The sequence below is a fragment of the Lampetra planeri genome, chromosome 1 (genome assembly GCF_965212315.1).
Source record: "Lampetra planeri chromosome 1, kcLamPlan1.2.h2, whole genome shotgun sequence".
In the NCBI taxonomy this organism is placed as follows: Eukaryota; Metazoa; Chordata; class Hyperoartia; order Petromyzontiformes; family Petromyzontidae; genus Lampetra; species Lampetra planeri.
The window spans coordinates 32,970,185-32,992,697 of NC_136107.1; the positions used below are offsets into that span (position 1 = coordinate 32,970,185).

Sequence of the window (22,513 nt, forward strand, 5' to 3'; positions counted from 1 at the left end):
GGATGGCGTTCCCACATTGTGCCGTCTTAGTTCCTGCCTTTCGGTAGCCCCTGCTTAATATGTAGGTACTACTCCCAATCCACACCCCCTTGTGGCCTAGTGATCAACCCAGGAAAATGAGATCTTCGCTGGGCAGAAATCGATGCGAAGTCAGGAGTGTGTTGGTAATAGGAAGTATCTAAAAGTGATTTCATAAGACTGTTTTAAATAAGGTTTTGTGTAGTTGTATCTTAAATGCGATTTAAAACGGCAACCAAAACAAGAAATGGTTCTTAAAGATCTGCGCCTTGGATGTGTGTCCTGGGATGAAGTACAGTAATTTGAGAGTGATGTTTCAACCTGGATTATGAAGCATGTAAATGCAACCACATTTAAGAAGCTTTACAAATGGAGACAATTTTCCCATGTTGAGAGTTTGAAGATGGATTATTAATGAGAGCAGTGAATAAGAGGCAGACTAGAAACGACATAATAGAAGAGCATATGAAGACACCTCATGAAGTGAGACAGCAGATGAAAGTATTCAGCCTGAACTTGAACAGTGGCAGTGTATGGGGCAGTGCAGACGGCAAGAGGAAGGGAATTTCAAATAGCAATAACAAGCAGCAGTGGATATGTTTACATGTATAGTATGATTTAGTTAAAATAGGGCAGTGTTCATTAATGCGATGTTGAGGGATGTTATTTTGAGTCCCCACTTGAAATGTATTTGTTTAGTTAATTTTTAACTTGACTAGTATTACTTAGAAACGAACTTGGTGTCGTGATGGAGTGAGGTGGTGGCAATCCCGACTGTTGATGCCTAGAGCTTTACGCTATTAAAGATGAGCGCTTGACAGATCCAAGGACAATCGTTAGATGTCAACATTCACTTCTTTAACTGCTGTGGGAACATATGGCCCAGGTTCAACTCCAGTCTGGCCACAGATCCTTCTCACTTGAAACTGGTCATGGAAATTAGGCACAATTCACTGGCATGGCTCTCTTGAGCACAGATTAACGCAGATTTTACGATGCCGAAACGCTCTAGGGCTCGGCTCACGCAGCTCGCACAGCTCACACCATGTGACGGAGCGTTCACTTCGCCGATAGGATGTTCACGATCGTATATATAAGTTAAGGATATTCACGCTACTCACATCGACATAATTCCGGATCGTTAAGGTAATGTCAGATCGTTTAGATAAATATATTTGCTTACATGAATTCAATTTTGACTAGTTAAGGATAGGATATTCACATTTTTAAGTCTAACATCATTTGTATTATAACATTTGGCAAGATAATTCACTTCTAAAAATGCTCACTCGTATGCACCTGTTAGGTTTTGAACATTCACCCGTAATGTGTGACTCACGCCATTGATAAATATATGCAAAAGCTGACTTGTATATATTGGACATGCACTTCTAAAACCCACCTTAAAATGTGTAAACCTACTGAATTGTGAAGTCGTTGCCGTTATGAGTCCTAATGGTGGTGCCGGAGTCACTGAGCCAGCCACCGCTGAGTTCAACTCTCAAGCAGCCAGCCTTGATTAAATTGGGTTCTGTAATTTAGTTAACTTAATGCTCATGGCCCAAGATACTCTTGAGAATGTAACATTAAAATACTATGCCTCCTTTATATTGAGGTCCTAAATGGAATGATGATCAAATGGCTAAACTTCCCTTGACGTTGTATTTGATTAAGAGATCCATTCGGAAGACAACAGATTTAATCTCTGTCATTGTCATCCTCTGGGAGTGTTCCCTGGTAAAGGATGTGCTAGCAGGGGGGGGGGGGGGGAGTCCAGATGGCACCATCTCATTGGTTAGCTATAAAGTCATAATACAACGTTTACCTGATTTAAAGAGCATAGGACAGTGCTCGTATTCCTTAGCAGCTATAAGATACCAGTGCGCATATCCATATGGCTATGGTGGGTCAATTTCCAAGTGACAACCACTGCTAATTTCGTGCAAAGTGGGTTTCCATGTGATCACACTCTGTAGCGATGATGTGCTGGGTCGACCCCGACCGAGATATGAGTAAAGAATTTTTCTGACTGAGAGTCAAGCACACTATAATCACAGCAGCACCTTAGGAAAAGTTGGTAATATAAATAACCACAAAAAAATATTAAAACATGAGGTTTGTTGAATTTAAAATAAAAACGAGCCATGAGTTGATGTGCATGTTTCTCTCTGGCTGGATCTCCCCCACTTTCCGTCTGCTCTTGCCCTCTCAATCTCCTTTTCTCCTCACTGCCCTCCCTCATCACCACCACCACCAGCTGCCCAGAAGCTGTGTCACCTGCTGGGAATCGCCGTGACGGATTTCACGCGTGCAATCCTCACTCCACGCATCAAGGTCGGCCGCGACTACGTGCAGAAGGCCCAGACCAAGGAACTGGTAAGGGAACGTCCCATAATGCACTCTGAGATGCTCCCATAATACATTGCTTTCCCTCGCATCTATTAATTTCACTGTATAAAATACAATGTTTGTTTATTTGTCCGCTCTCCCCTTTTGTCTTCTTCTGTCTCCATCTGATTCTGTCTCTTTCCCTTCTCCCCATTACTTTCTTCTCTGACCCCTGTCTTTATATAATTCTCCCCCCACTCACCGTCTCATTCCACCCCAATCTTCCACTCCTCTCTCATTCTCTGCCCATCTCTGCACCTCTCCCTCGTCCGTGTCGCCCAGGCTGACTTTGCTATCGAGGCGTTGGCCAAGGCCACGTACGAGCGTCTCTTCCGCTGGCTCGTGCAGCGCCTCAACAAGGCTCTGGACCGCACCAAGCGTCAGGGCGCCTCCTTCATCGGCATCCTCGACATTGCCGGCTTCGAGATCTTCGAGGTAGCCCCCACCGCCACCTGTCGTGGGGCTAGCACGGAACAAGCGGTGTCTGAATTTCGATTTAAAGCTTTCGTGACTGCAGGGATTCATCTTCTTGGTTCTTTCGATAAAGTCACGTAGAATGGAAACAATAAAAATAATAAAATAAAACATAATAAAATAATTCTCACAACGTTTCGGCCACAACGCAAGCAGCCGTCATCAGGTGAAGACCAGGTCTGTCGGGGAGACAGCGAAACGTCGTGAGAATAATTTTATTATGTTTTATTTTATTATTTTTATTGTTTCCATTCTACGTGACTTTACCGAAAGAACCAAGAAAAAGCGGTGTCTGTATGCGGCTCGCTGTGTGCTTGTTGGGCTGCCAGTGTTTGCCTTGGGTTATTCAAAAAATATAATGGGTTAACACTGTGTGTGGAGCTGGCAATGTTTGCACGAAGCTATCAGTATTTGTGTAATCTAATGGATTCCTTTATTGGGTTAGCATTGACAATATAGCAGTGTCTAATGGACTGGCAGTGTCTGTTTTGAGCCCGCGATGTACCTGGTGGTCGTGCATGCTAAGCTGGTATAAAAGCTGAAAAGTTCTCAGACTTGTGGAGAGTGGTGCACGCTTGGAATTCCACTTGGAGATAGAACGAAGTACACATGGAATAGAGAACATATGCAGATTAAAGACATCAAAGTGACTGATAAGGGAAAATAAGTACATTTAGGCAGGATACTGATACCAGAGAGAGAGCGATGTATCAGTAGCAGCTCAAGGAGGGAACATGCCGAACAGTATAACCATCGTGGAGCGATAACGATAATATCGGATCGTGTGCAGGAGTGAGGCGGATTGTTTCGTCGTGCGATTTTGAGGGATGGCGACCAAGTTGGACAAGGCCTTTCATGCAGCAGTTGATAGACTATGGCCGCTGCTGATGATGATCGTCGCTCATTTAATAGTTGCAGTGGTTTTCATGCCAGTCTGAATAACGTGTTTATTTTTGTTCTTTCAACATTCCCATATCGCAGCTGAACTCCTTTGAGCAGCTGTGCATCAATTACACCAACGAGAAGCTGCAGCAGCTGTTCAACCACACCATGTTCATCCTGGAGCAGGAGGAGTACCAGCGTGAGGGCATTGAGTGGAACTTCATCGACTTTGGGCTCGACCTGCAGCCATGCATCGAGCTCATCGAGAAGCCGGTATGTGCACATATGCAAGATGAAGATCCCCGTGTATGAAATTACATCCCCGGGGGGGGAGGGTGGGGGCGGAGAGAGTAGGTTCCCCACCCCTGCTGTAAAGTGTCCACGTACGCCGTATTGACGATGCGTGACGACGGCGCCTGCTGTTGCGTGCGCTTCAACCCAGGCCGGGCCGCCGGGCATCCTGGCACTGCTGGACGAGGAGTGCTGGTTCCCCAAGGCCACGGACAAGTCGTTCTGTGAGAAGCTGGTACAGGAGCAGGGCACGCACCCCAAGTTCCAGAAGCCGAAGCAGCTCAAGGACAAGGCAGACTTCTCTGTCATCCACTACGCCGGCAAGGTGACGTGACGCTTTTGAGGCCAAGTGGCAAAATGAGTGAAAGAGAAGCTGGTGTGAGATAGTATTTCTATCCCTGGAGAATTCACATCTCGGATGCAGATGACAATTATATTAAAACCTCCACCATTCCACTTTCAATGTCAGTACTTAGTATTGTTACAGGAGGGTATTATGTAGAGGGCTACATTGTGAGCACAGGGCAGTGCAGCAAAATGCATTTTTGCTCTTAACGTCTATGCTACCTGCCTTCACAAACCCGAACTGAACAGCGTGGTTAGATCGCCGCCATGATCCGTACAGCATGGACGAGGCTTTCATCCAGCAGTGGATTGACGAAAAGGGCTACACGTGACATCGCCGCGAGTAAAACACCGGGTCTGACGAGTCTGTGGGCCGGTGCCACGTGTCCCCTGGCAGGTGGATTACAAGGCCGACGAGTGGCTGATGAAAAACATGGACCCCCTCAACGACAACGTGGCCACGCTTCTGCATCAGTCGTCCGACAAGTTCGTGGCGGAGCTCTGGAAAGATGGTGAGAGAGCGGAGAGGGGGCAATGATTTTGGAGGATGGTGATGATGGCATAGAGAAGCAAGTGGTAGAGGGAGATGGAGAAATGGACTGATACGAAGGGAGAGCGGGACAGAGTCGGATGAGGGGCGGGGAAGGGTGAGAGAAAGAGGAGTGAATTGGCCAATGAGGAATATGGCCACGTTGCATTATAGGCCTTTGAGTCTGTTAATCGAGTGGGATTTAATCATTACTTTATATTGCTGCTTAATAATATGATGGAACAATCTCCACATAAGCATCAGAAGAGCTGATAGAAGATAAATATAAACTGTTATTTAAAAGCCCATCTCTTCAGTCCATCTGTAATGCAGCACAAATACATGAGGCAAGTGAGGTATCTGGTGTTATTACTTGTCTCTTGTAATTGGCCTTACTTGTCATGTATGCTTGTATTAGTTTTAAATTATATTCCCTGGACTCTTTTAGATCTCCTTTTTAAATAAAATATATAACAACAATGGTGCAACAGGATACATTGTTTTGTCATTTTTAACTAAATGTGCCGTGTTTTGTATAAAATATAGGTTGGGCGTTCATGTAAAAATTATTGAAGTGTGCAATATAAACGAGATGAATTGATCGACAGCAATACTGGATTTTCACGCACTTGGTTCATTGCCCGTGTTGTGAGCGCAAGAATAGATGTTTAAGCGACGAATGTAAACGGGGACGCGTCGTTCCACGCCAAGCGAACGTCGTGCGCGTGTGCCCCTCCCCCCGTGTGTACAGTCGACCGCATCGTGGGTCTGGACACGGTGTCGGGGATGACGGACACAGCCTTCGGCTCCACCTACAAGACGCGCAAGGGCATGTTCCGCACCGTGGGGCAGCTCTACAAAGAGCAGCTGACCAAGCTCATGGCCACGCTGCGCAACACCAACCCCAACTTCGTGCGCTGCATCATCCCCAACCACGAGAAGAAGGTGCGTGCATGCCGATGAATGTTCCCTTGCCCATTTTGTCAAGTTCTGAAGCTGGCCCATTGAGTCTAAATAACACATACGGGCGTGCCTGGAATATGAAAAATACAGGAATCGGACAATAATCTATAAATTTTGACGTGTTCGAACTTATTTGATTCATGTTTAACATTCCTGTTTAATGTGCGTGCATGCGTATTCATGTGTGGTTAATGATCTGGCCACATTTCTGCATTAAGACCCTCCATCACCTGACGTAGCGATGTGATTGTTGAGTATAAATGTAATTGTTGAGTAGACAATAATTTAATTCAACAATTATTGTTCCAGTTCACCGTTAAGTTGAAGAACAATTTTTACAAACAACTATTAGCAATTTGTTACCCACAATTTTGGCCAGATCACTACATGGCCTCACAAAAAAATATATTATATCATTGCCTGTGAAAACCTATGTGGTATTTGTATGATTAATGTGTAAGATTCGCATTGTACGTGTGTAAATGTGTGCATGATTTCAAATTGCATGTTTTATTCATGTTGTGGTTTTTTTTGCTTGCACAGGCTGGCAAACTGGAGCCGCACCTGGTGCTTGATCAGCTGCGCTGTAACGGAGTCCTCGAGGGCATCCGTATCTGCAGACAGGGCTTCCCCAATCGTATCATCTTCCAGGAGTTCAGGCAAAGGTACGAGGGTGTACACTAAGACAAAGATCCACCATACACACCGCACCAGGCACTCGTAGGGGAGGCCCAGGTCCCGTTCAGATAATCAAACTCGGGTCACCAGGTTTATTGCACAGCACACTAACAACCACTACACTGCGGGGGTGTACTAAAAGATAGACAAAGATCCCCCTTATAGCCTCAACAAATTGTTGAGGCAAGTGCTGTTAGCAAGCACCTATAAAGGTCGCCATGGCACATGAGGAGGTGAGTGGCCAGCACCACGCCCTTGCCGCCTTTGTCTCTCCCAGCGATATGTACACATTGCACTAGGTACTCATTTGAGGCTGAGTCGGCCTAGGGGAGGCCCAGGGCCGATTCAGATAATCGTCATTGGTATTGGCCCTGAGCGGGAATCGAACTCGGGTCACCAGGTGAGTTGCGCAACACACTAACTTGTACACTATGGGGGTGTACATACACACACACATACGAAATGTTCACCTTTAAATGCAAGCACATACACTTACATGTGCACATGCGCATATACACACAAATGCTTGCATTTATAAACTCGCATGCATTGACAACACATTCTTATTCGTGCAAATAAGTATATAAAAATGTATTAATCTACTCGCATGCAAATGCATGTGAGCTTCCATACGCACCTGCACAGACACTCAACATGCTAGGGAGTTGCAACCTCACAACCATCTCCTACATTTGATCCACTCCCATTTGGCTCACAGTCAGGCTAAATAGGGAATAGCAGCCACGCTATCCGTTCCTTCAAACGCTTCTGGCATGATCCACATGCTTACCGGACATTCACACCGCTGCGCCCTAGGACTAATTTTCTTCTTTGTGTACTCCCTCGTGTGCAGATACGAGATCCTGACTCCCAACGCGATCCCCAAGGGATTCATGGACGGGAAACAGGCCTGCGAGCGCATGGTGCGTATCGCTATCCACTCACGTCCCCCCTCGCGTAGCGTGGAACCAGTAACACTTACTGCGCTTCTCCACAGCAGCTCCTCCCCGTGTGCCCCTCAACGCCTCTCGTGCCGCTCTCCCCTCCGTGCAGATCAAGGGGCTGGAGCTGGACCCGAACCTGTACCGCATTGGGCAGAGCAAAATCTTCTTCCGCGCGGGAGTTCTCGCCCATCTGGAGGAGGAGCGCGACCTCAAGATCACTGACATCATCATCGCCTTTCAGGCAACGTGCCGCGGATACCTGGCCCGCAGGTGACACTCCTGACCTCCTAACCTACCTGTCCCTCCCAAACCTTCACCTCCTCTCACCTCTGAACCCTGACCCCTGACGTCCACATTGCATTTTGTCTGAACCTGCACATGCTTTTGGCAAAATAAAAAAGTAAAAGCAATCCTACAATTGTTTCTCCATGCTCAAATTAGATACATTGGCACTCATAATTGGAGATGGCTCTGAGCCCAGTCGTGGAAATTCCGTGTTCCTATGACAGTGCCAGTCTGTGACTGCTGCCTTTAGAGCCCACAAGGTGCTGTAAATTTGTTAATCCCAGTTGAATGATGAACTGCGTTAACCCCCGACCAATATTTGAACTCTTGCGTTTGTCAACAGTGCCAAATAGCAGGGTATTGGCCAGTTTATGAAACAAATACCATATTTGTGGGTGGTGTTGACAGCGATGACTATACTGAATGGATTGTAAAGCTATGCGAGCACATTGTGTTCAATTCCTGACCTTGTACATCATCAGTGAAGAATAGTATCTGAACTTGGTCTTAGCCTCCCCTAGGTCAACTCAGCCTTAAATCCGTACCTGGTGCAGTGTGCGAACATCAACACTTGGAAGACGAGAGTGGCCACACCGCCCCCTTGTGTGCCATGTTTAACTTGATGGTGCTCGCTAACAGCGCCTGCCGCTGGGGTCTGTAATACTATTTGGGGGATCGTGTTTGCGTGTGCAGGGCGTTCGGGAAGAGGCAGCAGCAGCTGAGTGCACTGCGCGTCATCCAGCGCAACTGCTCCGCGTATCTCAAGCTGCGTAACTGGCAGTGGTGGCGCCTCTTCACCAAGGTACCCACTGGGGGTTCCGCGATTCATTCGTCAGAATCGTTGACTCGCACGCTCGCGGCGCATGCATCTTGAGCGTGATAATAGATTCGTGTGCGTTTGTTGTAGACTCGAGTTTCGAAGCACTCTAGACTCTTGATTTTACCACTGGTGCATACGTCTGAAATGTGATCCCCGAATCGTGAAGATTTGTCATCGTGGAAGAGGATAAATTGTTACACCCTTAATTTGCACTCTTTGAGTTTCTAAGGTTTCTAAAGTGAACGTGACATTATTTAGTTAATAATTAAGTGCAGTGGCCACACTCGTACAGAGACAGAGATGAGATTCAGCTCTGAATAAAAATAAGTCGCAACTCAGTCATTTCTGGTAATTCCCGCACGAACCAAGCGACCTGAGATAGATTCTCAGCCACGGCAAACACATCGTTGGTGAGTCACATCTAAACTGGTCATGGTCCCCACCTTCACCAGTGTGGTGAAGTATGATCAAACAACCTCCATGACCGACATGGTGTTTGGAATACCAAATGTTCTAAATTAATTCTTATAATCGGCTCATGATGCTTCGTCAGTGACTGTCCACATCTATCTCCCATCCCCTGATCGTGCTCTGCATTTCTTGTTGCTCCCGCATCGCACGTCCCACGTTTCCCCCTCCCCCACGCGCAGGTGAAGCCACTGCTACAGGTCAGCCGCCAGGATGAGGTGTTGCTGGCGAAGGCCGAGGAGTTGCAGAAGGTGAAGGAGCGGCAAGTGCAGGCGGAGACGGACCTTGTGGAGCTGGAGCATAAACACAATCAGGTGACCACCACCACTGCTCGCTCGTTGGCACACGCACCAGGAGCGGGGAACCTACAGCCCGCGGGCCGGACACGCACAGTGCCACGTGCACTTACAAAGGCGAAGGCAAATGTCCAGCAAACCGAACATCGCTTTGACCCCATGTGATTGTGACCCCTTGACCCCGGCCACTGCCACAGGCGATAAAAGAGAAGCAGATGATGGCGGAGCAACTGCAGGCGGAGATCGAGCTGTGCGCCGAGGCCGAGGAGATGCGCTCGCGTCTCGAGGCCAAGAAGCAGGAGCTGGAGGATATCCTCCACGACCTGGAGGCGCGCGTGGAGGAGGAGGAAGAGCGCGCACAGTCGCTCAACCAGGAAAAGAAGAAGATGCAGCAGCACGTGCAGGTGGGAGTGCGCGCGAGGGCTCATGCTGGTGCATCGCGTCGTGTATGGTGGTGGCGATTGGTGGAGAATGATGACCAGGTTTGGGGGGGGGGGGGGGGTAGTTCATATTTAATGGTAACAATGGTTGTGAAGAGATGGTGGTGATGTAATGGTGAGAGTGATGATTGCTGATGTGAGAACCATGTTAGTCAGATTTGGTCAATTATAATGAAAATAACAGTTGTATTGCTATCCCGGAAATGGCTAAGTGGTAAGAGATCGGGTCACAATCGGAAGGTTGTGGGTTCAAATCCTGTTTGGGGGTTGAACCCAGTCCATCATCCCTCCCTGGAGTTGATTACATGAGTGCCACTTTGTGGGACAGTCAACAGTGGTTGTCTTATGGAAAAGACTACCCCCCCCCTCCATAGGAATGTGGAATTCCCATCACTGACTCAGGGCTGTAAACAGGAGATGATGACCGTCTCAATGCTCATTTGAGCAGAAAGTGACTTGGAGCATTGTTAGCTGAAATTACAATGAAATTGTCATTGCAATTCATCATAAATTACCCATTTGTAATTTACCCCCAGGTTTATTGATGTTGATTTACCTTTTGATAATCTCTTACTATGGTGGTCATATTGATGGTGGCATGAATTTTACTTCATTTTTTATTGTTTGGTCATTAATGGTGATGTTCATATAGATTTTTATTTTGGTTATGGTGGCGATCTTAGTTGTGGGTCATGATGATAAACAGATGGTACTGACATGAATAGTGAGGTGATGATGATGTTGCTGTTGGTAGTAATTAATTGCGGTGTTGATGAAAACTGAGGTGCTGATGGCAGTATTTAGTGATGGTGGTGATGAATGAAGGCTGGTGATTATGATGGTGCTTTATGTACCTATGTTGAACTTATTTCGCACCATACATGGCCAACCGTGCTTATCAGAGGTGCGGGATAATGTCGTTCTCTCAGGACCTGGAGGACCAACTCGAGGAGGAGGAAACTGCTCGCCAGAAGCTGCAGCTCGAGAAGGTTCAGACTGAGTCGAAGCTGAAGAAGATGGAGGAGGACCTGATCATCCTTGAGGACCAAAATTCAAAGTTCAATAAGGTTTGCACCCTCTCAATAGTCGAAATGTCACATTGATGGTTGATGTGACCAGGTGGCATGATGTATATAATTCAAAAGCGCATGGCAATGTACAGAACCAGCATTCAAACACCAGAATCCCATTTGCTCCTCTAAGATACGTCCACTTCTCAGTTTCGCGGACTTTTTTTGCTGGAAGTGGTTGGACACTGGTGTGATCAGTGCTTTGGAGGCAAGGCTCGGTGAATCACATGGAGATTTGTGTGAAACTCCCAAACCCACTTGAATTCAAGGTGACCAGAATTTGGCCACCTTATGCGTGTGATGTGTTTTCTTCCGCTAATCTAGTTTTTACCCACTTGAAGAACATTACTTCTAAAGGAATTGTCCAAATAGTCTCAATGTAGGACCCTCATGTCACAAGTCTCGACTCGGTGAGGCTTTCCTGGAAAAATAAATGACTCGATTATTATCGATGCCCGTGCAATACGCAGGAGAAGAAGCTGATTGAGGAGCGGGTGTCTGAGTTGGCGACCAACCTTTCCAAGGAGGAGGAGAACAACAAGAACCTGCTCAAGGTGAAGAACAAGCAAGAGAGCATCATCGCTGACCTCGAAGGTGAGCATTGATGCGTTTACCCCTTCTTCACTGGCACATCAGGGCCAAGCCAGCGCAGTGTCCCTCACGGTCCAGATGGTTCTCCACTGGCTATTGCCAGGATCAAACCGTGCCACTTTGGCCTCACAAAAAAATCTGAATCTGGCTCGGGGCAAAGCAGGGCCAGGCACAGGGTTAATAGTGTTCATTATGTGTGATGTTAGGACACTCTGAGGACACCTTATCACCGCGTCATCTACATGCGTCTTCACGGTTTGTGATATTGTGCTGCCGATATCACAAATCAGGTTCTGCAGTGGAAAATAAGCACTGAGGCCTTTGAGCCACGTTGGGCTGGCTTGGGATGGCCCTGGTGTGGCTCAATTGTACCATGGAAAAGAGAATATGGAAGGTGAGGATCTGTACTAGGAATATATATCAGTTGGTAGATTAGCAGGACTGCTGGTCATGAGTTCAAATCCCTGCCAGAGGTGAGTTGAACCTGTAATCATTTTAATCAACATTGTTATTATATTCTTGGGTCTTTCGGTAAAGTCACGTAGATAGGTTCTACGTGACTTTACCGAAAGACCCAAGAATATAAATTTCTGCAGTCACGAAAGCTTTAGGTCAAGGTTGTTACCATTGCTGTCACCGTGATTATTGTTGTTATTGCCGTAATCACCTTTTTTCATCCGTTGTGAAGCAGATGGCGTTTATATTTTGCTCAATACCACTGACAGTTTTAACCATGGCGGAAAATTCTCTAACGCTCAGCCATTACGATGCCAAGTTAATCGTGATGATCCATCGCCCCCTGCTGACTTTCTCGTGGTACAGATCGGCTGAAGCGCGAGGAGAAGTCTCGCCAGGAGCTGGACAAGGTAAAGCGCAAGCTGGATGGAGAGAGCACCGACCTCTCCGATCAGATCGCTGAGCTACAGCAGCAGATCATCGAACTCAAAGCCCTGCTCGCCAAGAAGGAAGAAGAGTTGCAGGCCGCCCTTGCCAGGTGAACGATCGGATTGACAGTGCTGGTAGTGGTGACAGGATCGCTGCTGCTAGCGGTAGGTCCTGGTAGTGATGGCGGTCGAGGCAGTGGCAGTCAGTGCTGGTGATATTCATGGTAATATCATCAGTCTCGTTGGTGATCCTATTTACTAAAGAAAGGTACCATTGATCCCATATTATCAGTGAATAAGTCCCTTTGCTTGATACCAGCTGAGAGCCAATAATGGACCTAACCCTGGGTCGAGGGATTTTAAGGAAAGCCTGGGTGAAGGAATCAAGTCATGTTCATGCGAAACAGTAACAGTGGTGATAAGGAGACACCTTAACCGCCAGTCAACATTGGCTGAAGTAACCCAGTGAGTGCTGGATCTTCAATAAACCTGACCACTTCACATTAAATTAAATCAAGTAAAGTGATATTGGAACTGGATGTTGCATCTTAGGTATGACAGCAGTTTTCTAACTTCGGCAAAATGTTTTATATCTAAAGTAGTAATTATTGTTCAGAGTTGAAGAAGGCTTTGGTATGGAGAAGATAGCCAAGCTAATTCGTTGCCACATTAGAAACTTTCCTTTCATTTCAGTGCGCAATGAAGTTGTGTTCTTCATCACACATTCACGAACGCCTCTCTGATTCCGCTGCCTTCATTTACGTCCCCGTGCAATCCGCGCATCGGCCCACTCCAGGGTGGAGGAGGAGAGCGGCCAGAAGAACATGGCGCTCAAGCAACTGCGGGAGCTGCAGGCCCAGCTGGCCGAACTTCAGGAGGATCTGGACGCCGAGAAGGCCGCTCGCTCCAAGGCCGAGAAGCAGAAGCGCGACCTCGGCGAGGAGCTCGAGGCCCTCAAGACAGAGCTGGAGGACACCCTGGACACCACTGCCGCACAGCAGGAGCTCAAGTGAGAAGGGCCAATTGTGTTCTGTATGCGCTGGTGACGGTGGTGCCGGCGGTGTGAAGTGGCTGGTAGTGGTGGTGCCCGTGTTATTGGAGGTAATGTGAATGGAGGGTGATGGTGGTTGTGTTTTAATGTTAATTATAATGATGATAATGATGACATTGGTGATAATATTAAGTGATGATATAATGGTGCTGAATGCGATATTAATTGCAATGTTGGTCGTTATAATGATGGCACTGACATCACGGTGCAATGCCATTCGTCATTATGCATCAATGCAGTAAAGTAGGACCTGTATAAATATTCAGGATTTTTTTTCCTAATTAACAAAGCATAATATATCTTGGACAGTTGGGAAATGACAGCCTATGTATGTATCAACATATGAAATGTTCCTTGGGTTACAGTCTTTTTTTTACGAGCGTTTTGGTGCGCTTTGCGAACATCAGCACTGGAGAGGCAAAAGTGGAGTGGTGTGGTGCTGGCCACACCATCCTCTGTATGCAGTGCCATCCTTAAAAAAGTGCTCGCGGACAGCACTTGTCCTTGTAGTGTATAATGCGAAATCGATTATTTTTCTCATTGCTCCACGTGCAGATCCAAGCGCGAGCAGGAGGTGACTGAGCTGAAGAAAGCGATTGATGAGGAGACACGGAACCATGAGTCTCAGATCCAGGACATGCGGCAACGGCACAACCAGGCCCTGGAGGAACTGTCCGAACAGCTTGAGCAAGCCAAGAGGGTCAGCACATACAAATGCATGCACACACACATACATAGACACGCCTATACATGTGAACACACAACCACACTCGTTTACGCATGAACGCACGCACATATGCATGCAAATGTATAAACATATACACAAGGACAAAGATCCCCCATATAGCCTGAATAGGCTATATGGGGGGCAAATACAAATGTACAGACTGTTGGGAGAAGCAAGCACCAATGAAGCCCAGCACGGCATATGAGGTGGTGGGTGGCTAGCACCATGCCTGGCCGTCTTTGTCTCCCTCGTGCCAATGTTTAAACACGAGGTACTCCTTTCAAGTTGTCAACCTAGGGGAGACCCAGAACCGGTTTGAATATGCATCACTGGTGAAGTCCACCAATGCGTGTACACATGTACATGTAGACACACGTGTACGCACAACTAATGCACATACACAAAAGTGTGCACACAAATGCATATGCACATGCACACACGTGCTTATTTTTTATCATGACCTCCACACCTGGTTTAGAACTCAACCATCCACGTGTTCTCAGATGTCAGACATGACCATTATGAACCACCTGACCAACCTAATGGCCACCCCTCTGTCCTGCGTCCCCTGCCCTCTGACCGCACAGTTCAAGGCTACGGTGGAGAAGAACAAGCAGGGCCTGGAGGGAGAGAACCGTGAGCTGGCAAGCGAGGTGAAGGTGCTGAGCCAGGCGCGTAGCGAACTGGAGATGAAGCGCAAGCGAGCCGAGGGCCAGGTCCAGGAGCTGCAGGCGAAGATGGCGGAGAGTGAGCGGACGCGTACTGAGCTCGCCGACCGCTCCAACAAATTCCAGGTGCTGCCCCCCTCCCACCACGCACATGGTCCCCTCTGGTCACGGCGAATGTCGGAGAAGTAGAGCGGAGTTGGTGAGCCGCCCAGCGGACGGCGAGCACTGATGACGTGCATATGTTGAACTTCTTCCGCACTGTACGTAACCAACCGTGCTAATCGGAGGTGCGGGGAAGGACAACAAGCTAAACATAATAAGCAGCTCTAAAGAAATTAATTTTCGGAAAGATGTGAGTGATGGAGATTTTCTCCCACGAGCTCCGACGTTATGGATTCGTCTTCCATTAGTATTTTGGTCACGCCCTCCTTGTCTGGGTTTAAGTCGGATAAAAAAAATGTTCTTTTAAAAGTTTTGACTATGAACACCGCTTACGAGAACAGGTTGCGTGGTAAATGCTTGCTTACTGTGCGATTCATATTATACATTTATAAGATGCTTTATGATTGTTTATAGAAGGGGATGTGTGGAACATAGTTGATTGCTGTTTGATGACTTCACTTCTGTATGATACATGGGATCGTGCAAGGTCCCTTGGATGTATTTATCATAAAAGACAATATAAATGTAATTTATTATCATCAGTTTCAGTGTTACATGTGAGAAAGCTGATTGAGATGACAACTGCCCCTAAGTTCGAGGAGATACTTGGACTTACGAACAAATTTAAAGTTTATGAACTTGTAACATACACTGGATTCGCTGTGCAATCTCTAAACGCCCTCACGTGAGCTGACTTGGAATGTATGTACGTTAAACTTATTTTGCACCATACGTAGCCAACCGTGCTAATCGAAGGTGCAGGAAATTAATGGGTATTGAATAAAATGAATGGGTATTGTGATGAAAATTAATGGACCATCTTTGTGTTCAGAGCGAGCTGGAGGCTCTCTCGGGCATCCTGTCGGACACGGAGAGCAAGGCCATCAAGCTGAACAAGGAGACCTCAACCCTGCAGTCCCAGCTGCAGGATGCACAGGTATGGGACCTGCCACCACCTTGGCCATATTCTCCCACACAAACGAGCACAATCAGCATACATTGGTGTGCCTGTGTGTTTGTGTGGAAGCACATATACATTTACATGTGCATGCATACACACATTGGGGTGCAGTAGTTAGCGCGTTGCGCTTTGAACTCGGCAGCCTGGATTTGATTACCATCCGTGCCCTAGCATCGGTGGTGAGTGATCGCTGAATTGATCCTGGGCCTTCACCACATTGACTCCACTTGAAATATGAGTTCCTGGCGTAGTGTGTAAAGCATCGCTACGGGTGAGATGAAGGCGGCTGGGTGCGTGGTGCTGGTCACATCATTCCGTGTCGGCCTTAATCGGTGTTCACTGATTGCACTTGCCCCAAAAGTCTATGATGGCTAATTGGGAGAGCTTTTGTGAAAGTGTGCACATGGGAGCAGTGAGAATGTTTGCTTTGTTATCCACTTTGTTTCTAATATAGATAACTTTACTCATCCTTGGATATAATTTTTTTCTAGTTATTTAAGTAAATCGAACATTACCAATAATAGTGCACAATCATCTATTTGCCACTCCCCTATTATAGCCTTTCATTTGCATATCCCCGCTATTTTAAAAGGCATTCTGACATGAGATCACATTTATACACTCTGTAAATTAATATCGTAACTGTGATGCAATAAGCATTGACGCTGACGATGGCAATCCGTGCGTGCGGTCCACAGGAATTGCTCCAGGAGGAAACGCGCATGAAGCTAAACTTCAGTACGAAGGTGCGGCAGATGGAGGATGAAAAAAACAGCCTCCAGGAGCAGCTGGAGGAGGAGGAGCAGGCGAAACGCAACCTCGAGAAGCAGATGGCGACGCTGCTGACGCAGGTATGAGAGTGAACTTATTGCGTTGGCTGCTTTAGTCGCCGAGTCGAAGAGGATGACCGAACGACATCAAGAGACTTGGGCTTAATCTTGATTTGAAGCTTTCGTGACTGCAGGAATCCATACTCTTTGGTTCTTTCGGTAAAGTCACGTAGGTATAAAATAAATCACGACGTTTCTGGCGCAACACAAGCGTCCGTCATCAGTTGGGAAAGCATGGTCTGCTGCTGAGGCAGACTGTTTTAAAAGGTTTGAAATGGGTGTAGCTCAAGGGTTATAAAGAAGTGGCCGGGGCTAGTGATGTTAATGTGAGAAATTAGCATGCAACTGTAAGATAGGAGAGCGGCCTCCTCGTCGAGGGCACAGAAGTGGCTTGATTTATATTCCACAGATTGTCAGCAACTAGACTCAACACTGACTAAATTAAAAATAAATCCAACTGGTGTGTTCGTTTGTTATCGCGGACAGCTGAGCGACGTCAAGAAGCACGCGGATGACAACTTGGGTACAGTGGAGGCTCTGGAGGAGGCAAAACGGAAGCTGCAGAAGGACATGGAGACCCTGAGTAACCGCCACGAGGAAAAGCTCGCCGCATATGACAAGGTGGGTGGCTGTGATGGTACGCAGTGACATCAGTGGCATGTGGGTTAGCGTGGTCAGATGTGGGAATATGGAGATTTGGTGAGGTGGGACTGCAAGGACAGCCAGATACAGACATTCTAGAGGAGTAAACTTAAGAAAGTAAGGTACAGAGAATAATCAGGTGATTGGAGATGTTTTAGGGCCAGGAGTTGGATGTTCCTTCTGCATGGATTGGAGCTGTACTGTGTAAAAACCCAGGCTGCATATTATATTGACTTTGCCTCTTTCCTTCCCCCCTCACCTTGGCTCCTCCATGTGCGTGTGTGCGTGCGTGTGTGCGCGTGGGAAAATGAAACAAAAAAAGGTGGAGAAAACCAAGACCCGGCTACAGCAGGAGCTGGACGACCTCACGGTAGACCTGGATCACCAGCGACAGACCGTGTCCAACCTTGAGAAGAAGCAGAAGAAGTTTGACCAGGCGAGTGACCTCACCGACATCATGATCATTACTCTCATCTTTATTACGTTCATCACTGTCAGCATTACCTTTATAATCGTAACTGTCGTCTGCATCGCCTTCATCAAATTATAGCTTTCAACATTGACGCGATCCATCAGTGATATCAATGTAACTTTCACATTCATATATTTTTTCAATGTAGTGTTAATCATCAATTTCATAATTTCATTTCATTATTTCCAACACAAGGCAAGCTTCCACTCAATATTGACACCAATGGCTGGCACAATTAGAATATAATTTGGTGGAAAATGAATAGTATAAATAAAACATTGGCTAAGGAAAATACAATACCTGTAAAATATCATGCCTCTCTAAATCATCCGCAAGGCGCCCCATCTCGTCCGATTTTGGAAGCCAAGCAGGTTTGAACCTGAATACTGCTTGGTTAGATGACCACCAAGCGCATGCCAGGTTATCATGGGTGCCTACGGGGCTGTGCTACTTTATGAGCAGCAAAGAATGATGCAGAAATATCTGTTTTTGTACTGTACTTTTATTCGTCTGCTCCTGCCTTAACCAGCCTGCTACTAACCAGTGTGGTAAAGCATGGTCAAGTAACTCTCATAGCCCACACGGTATTGGGATACCCTCATCCAGCAGTGGATTGACAAAATAACTCTACATATGCACAATATTCCATATCTGTCTTTTACCCACTGTGCTCTGCTGATTGTTACAGCCACGATTGTGAATACTTGCTCATTGTTGTGATCGATCGCGTTGTTGTTTGTGGTGTAGATGCTGGCGGAAGAGAAGAACGTGTCCACGCGCTACGCCGAGGAGCGTGACCGCGCCGAGGCCGACGCCCGCGAGAAGGAGACCAAGGCGCTGTCGCTGGCTCGAGCGCTCGAGGAGGCCATGGAGTCCAAGGGGGAGCTGGAGCGGAGCAACAAGCAGCTCCGCGCCGAGATGGAGGACCTCGTCAGCTCCAAGGACGACGTCGGCAAGAGCGTACGTTTCCACTCTCGACCCTGCTGTGCCCGGCGCAAAGAGATTTTGAGGTTTTTTAAAAAGGACATTGGGCTTAGAAGGACCTGGTGGCTCGGAGATCAGGGGGCTTGAGCTGGTGACACCACTGAGATCCTGGGTTTGAAAAGCCATACAAATCTGGAGAAAATCCATACTCACCAGACCTGTTTCTCAATGCCAGGGTGATATATCGCCCAATTTCAGAGCTCCAAATTTTTAATTGACAACAACGGCAGAATTTGAATAAAATTTGGGAGGAAATTCAAGAAGAGGTATATAGAAGGCCTACAAAATACCGTCGTTTTTTTCCTCGCATGTGTTCATCTGTGTTCTTAAAGAATCTGAAAAATACTTTTCAAAAGGAAAATTTCATGAAAAAGTCATCTTGTCAAAATGAAAGACATGCAATGTGTCTCTGCGAGTGCTTTAAAAGCCAGACAAATTACTCTTCCAGGCAGCGTTTAAAGCTTCTGGAACATCAATCATCCAATTACCATTGCATTTTTACTTGACCATGTATAAAATAGCACTCGCTCGTCAAGGTCGCTTGTTGCTTTCTCGACGAGGGCTGTGGACTTTTCAACGCGTCCGTTGCGTCCGGTCGCACTTCACTTGGAGGGTGAACACGACTTGCCCCTTGGTCTTACATTGGTTCTCTCCCTTCGCGGCCACCGCCGCCACCCTTTGACCCGTGCTGCAGGTGCACGAGTTGGAGAAGTCGAAGCGGGCCCTGGACCAGCAGGTGGCGGAGATGCGCACGCAGTTGGAGGAGCTGGAGGATGAGCTGCAGGCCACCGAGGATGCTAAGCTGCGCCTGGAGGTCAACATGCAGGCGCTGAAGGCGCAGTACGACCGCGAGCTGCTGGGCAAAGATGAGCAGGGCGAGGAGAAGCGGCGTCTGCTCATCAAGCAGGTGGGCACGGCGGGGGCGACGCGGGGGCTAGACATGCGGGGTAAGACTGGCGGGCACGTTGGTCGGGTTTTATTTTGAAGGAAGACTCAAACCCAAAAACATCACAAGGTGTGCTTTTGTAACTGTGTCCAAATGTGTGTTTTGTTTTGGGGTCCCTGGTCATATTCAGTGGTGAACTCAACGATGGTTTATTTACAGTAGATTTAAACTGGCAATTGCCATAGGGTCAGCGTTATTATAGTAAGAAAATAAAGTGGTTTTGGTAGCCTCTTCTTCTATTGAGGCTTTAGTATGTTGCATTTTCGTTTAATGGATACACCCTGCCTGAAATTTAATGAATTGTTACGATTCTGGCTCAAGATTCATTTACAGAACTGATGTTTCTGCATTGTTACTGTGTAGTTTGTTCTTTGTCATTTGTTTTGACTGCAGGGAACAGCATGAAATTAATATTTGCAGTTGCCTCTTGCGTTCCCCGATTCATAATAGGCATTGTGAGCATTGCAAATTGACTTCATCAGTATCAATCCTTCCCAACTTATTGAAATCCACACATTGACATTCACCCCTCCCCCCCGGGCGCGTGTGGCGTGCGCAGGTGCGCGAGATGGAGACTGAGCTGGAGGAGGAGCGCAAGCAGCGCGCGCAGGCCGTGAACGCCAAGAAGAAGCTGGAGATGGACCTGCAGGACCTGGTGGGCCAGGCTGAGACGGCCAACAAGGGCCGGGACGAGGCCACCAAGCAGCTGCGCAAGCTGCAGACGCAGTTCAAGGAGTTCTACCGCGAGCTGGAGGAGACGCGCACCTCCCGCGATGAGATCTTCAACCAGGCGCGCGATAACGACAAGAAGTTCAAGAGCCTTGAGGCCGAGATCATGCACCTGCAGGAGGTGAGCAAGACCGTACTCTACCGCCGAAGCGATCCGCGCAGTGTGTCCGGTGAAATAAAGTGACCGGCTGTGCCGTGACCCGCATATCACACGGGGTTATTGGATCAAAGGTAAACAACAACATTGAGGTGCGGATTGCCACTGCTGGCGGAAGAGTCTTCACTCGAGAAAGCCATCGGGAGACCCTCTTAAGAGGGTATTGTGGCATACTCTTCCACGCTATCCAGATAATAACAGTTTGATTTATGACGCCCACAGGATTCGTGCATCGGGTCGCTAACAATTCAGAGGTGGGGGTTACGTACACTTTACCCGACCACATGCAAATATGCCTATCAACTGCGGTACATCCATTTAGAATGCTAAGAGGACAGAGGGTGGGGGGGGGTTAAGAAATTGCCCATTTTTTTTCAAATATCGTGTGCGGAGATTGAACTAGTGACCTCTGGATTGCATGTCGAGTCAGCTACAAACTATTCACCGCAGCAGCATCCCAGGGGAATACAGTGTACTCAAAATAACTGAACTACCAAATTTCCAAGCAACCAGTAAACAACAGCACTATTGAAGGTATAATTGGGACGTGTGAATTATGAATTGAGTGAAGGCCGTAGAATTCGAAATCGGAGATGATGGGAGGGAATTCTGTCGTTGAAAAGGTGAAATGAGATGGGCATGAGGTGCTCCACCCCAGGCAGGGCAACGGTATTCCAGCATTGGCTGAATTTGTGCTTCTCTAGTCATGTTAATAATTGTTCGGAATTAAATATTTGGCAGGGGGAAAGAAAGCCATTATTCTTCGATACCTCCTTAGCTAGCTGAGTAATATAGCAATTCCATGCCAGGTCAGATGAGATTGTTGTGCCAAAGAGATATGCGCGTGTGCGTGTGTTTATTGAGCGATAGTGTCGTGATTAGCGCAGGCACTACGAACCCGGCAACCCGAGTACAATTCCCGCTCACGGCCAACACCAGTGACGATTATCTGAATCGGTCCCGGGTCTCCCCCTAGGTCAATTCTGCCTCAAATGAGTATCTGGTGCGATGTGTAAACATCGCCACTCGGGATACAAAGGCGGCGCTGGCCTCCCAACCCCTCGTGTGCTTTGTCGGCCTTCATAGGTGCTTGCTAACAGCACTTGCCCGAACAGTCTGTTGAGGCTATAAGGGAGATGTTTGTCTCTGTCTTTGTGATCGTTCAGGAACTGGCAGCTGCCGAGCGCGCCCGCCGGCACGTGGAGGCGGAGCGCGATGAGCTCGCCGAGGAGATCGCCAGCGGCAGCTCTGGGAAGTGCGTAACACAGACACACGGCACGGTATCATTTTTCACGAAACGATATCGGGGTCCAGCGTTGTGACGATTACCAATGTTTGGAATTGCACTGAGAAAAAGAAAAAAAAATTAACACATCACACAATGAGGTGAAGTAAATTATGATGGGTAATTGGGCCTGGAATACCAATTTAAGGGAAGACATCGGTGGTCGTCCATTGGAAAAACTTGCAGGACCATGGCCATCTGGTATTTTAACCACTTGCTGTGAGCCTCCAACCTGAGAGATGAGCAGAGTGTGGCTCGTCACTATTGGCAGCCCGGAGCCTGACTCTGCGAATGAGACCCAGAAGGTAAACAAACTGGTCCAGTGTTTTCTTGCTGAAACACATGCTGCTGAATAATATTGGTATGGAAAGTGAATTGGCTGATGGACTGAAATGTATTTTGATTTATGTGTGGAGACATCTGTCCCTCTCACTGCCCATTACTGCTCATGTGTGCTCTTGGGAGTCAGGCTGTTTTACCCTCCTCCTCCAAGAAGTTAGAACGCGCAGCAGCGAAAGACGATGGTGCGAGAC

At 47.4% G+C, this 22,513-nt stretch overlaps 1 protein-coding gene across 2 annotated transcripts in view; it reads left to right on the forward strand.

The window, feature by feature from the left end:
* Window positions 1-22,513, forward strand: part of LOC144721392 (myosin-10-like) — a 117,600-nt gene that overhangs the window by 89,716 nt on the left and 5,371 nt on the right. For both annotated transcript variants that reach the window (XM_078598985.1, XM_078598995.1), the window contains exons 13-38: window positions 2,276-2,394; window positions 2,689-2,841; window positions 3,862-4,035; window positions 4,205-4,378; window positions 4,796-4,910; window positions 5,679-5,872; window positions 6,434-6,555; window positions 7,422-7,491; window positions 7,622-7,782; window positions 8,491-8,599; window positions 9,268-9,399; window positions 9,579-9,785; window positions 10,751-10,888; window positions 11,362-11,485; window positions 12,305-12,476; window positions 13,163-13,375; window positions 13,973-14,117; window positions 14,732-14,938; window positions 15,807-15,911; window positions 16,634-16,786; window positions 17,252-17,386; window positions 17,730-17,843; window positions 18,627-18,839; window positions 19,558-19,770; window positions 20,369-20,659; window positions 21,862-21,950. In XM_078598985.1, coding sequence (XP_078455111.1) covers window positions 2,276-2,394; window positions 2,689-2,841; window positions 3,862-4,035; window positions 4,205-4,378; window positions 4,796-4,910; window positions 5,679-5,872; window positions 6,434-6,555; window positions 7,422-7,491; window positions 7,622-7,782; window positions 8,491-8,599; window positions 9,268-9,399; window positions 9,579-9,785; window positions 10,751-10,888; window positions 11,362-11,485; window positions 12,305-12,476; window positions 13,163-13,375; window positions 13,973-14,117; window positions 14,732-14,938; window positions 15,807-15,911; window positions 16,634-16,786; window positions 17,252-17,386; window positions 17,730-17,843; window positions 18,627-18,839; window positions 19,558-19,770; window positions 20,369-20,659; window positions 21,862-21,950 — 4,042 coding nt within the window. The remainder of the gene's footprint in view (window positions 1-2,275; window positions 2,395-2,688; window positions 2,842-3,861; window positions 4,036-4,204; window positions 4,379-4,795; window positions 4,911-5,678; window positions 5,873-6,433; window positions 6,556-7,421; window positions 7,492-7,621; window positions 7,783-8,490; window positions 8,600-9,267; window positions 9,400-9,578; window positions 9,786-10,750; window positions 10,889-11,361; window positions 11,486-12,304; window positions 12,477-13,162; window positions 13,376-13,972; window positions 14,118-14,731; window positions 14,939-15,806; window positions 15,912-16,633; window positions 16,787-17,251; window positions 17,387-17,729; window positions 17,844-18,626; window positions 18,840-19,557; window positions 19,771-20,368; window positions 20,660-21,861; window positions 21,951-22,513) is intronic.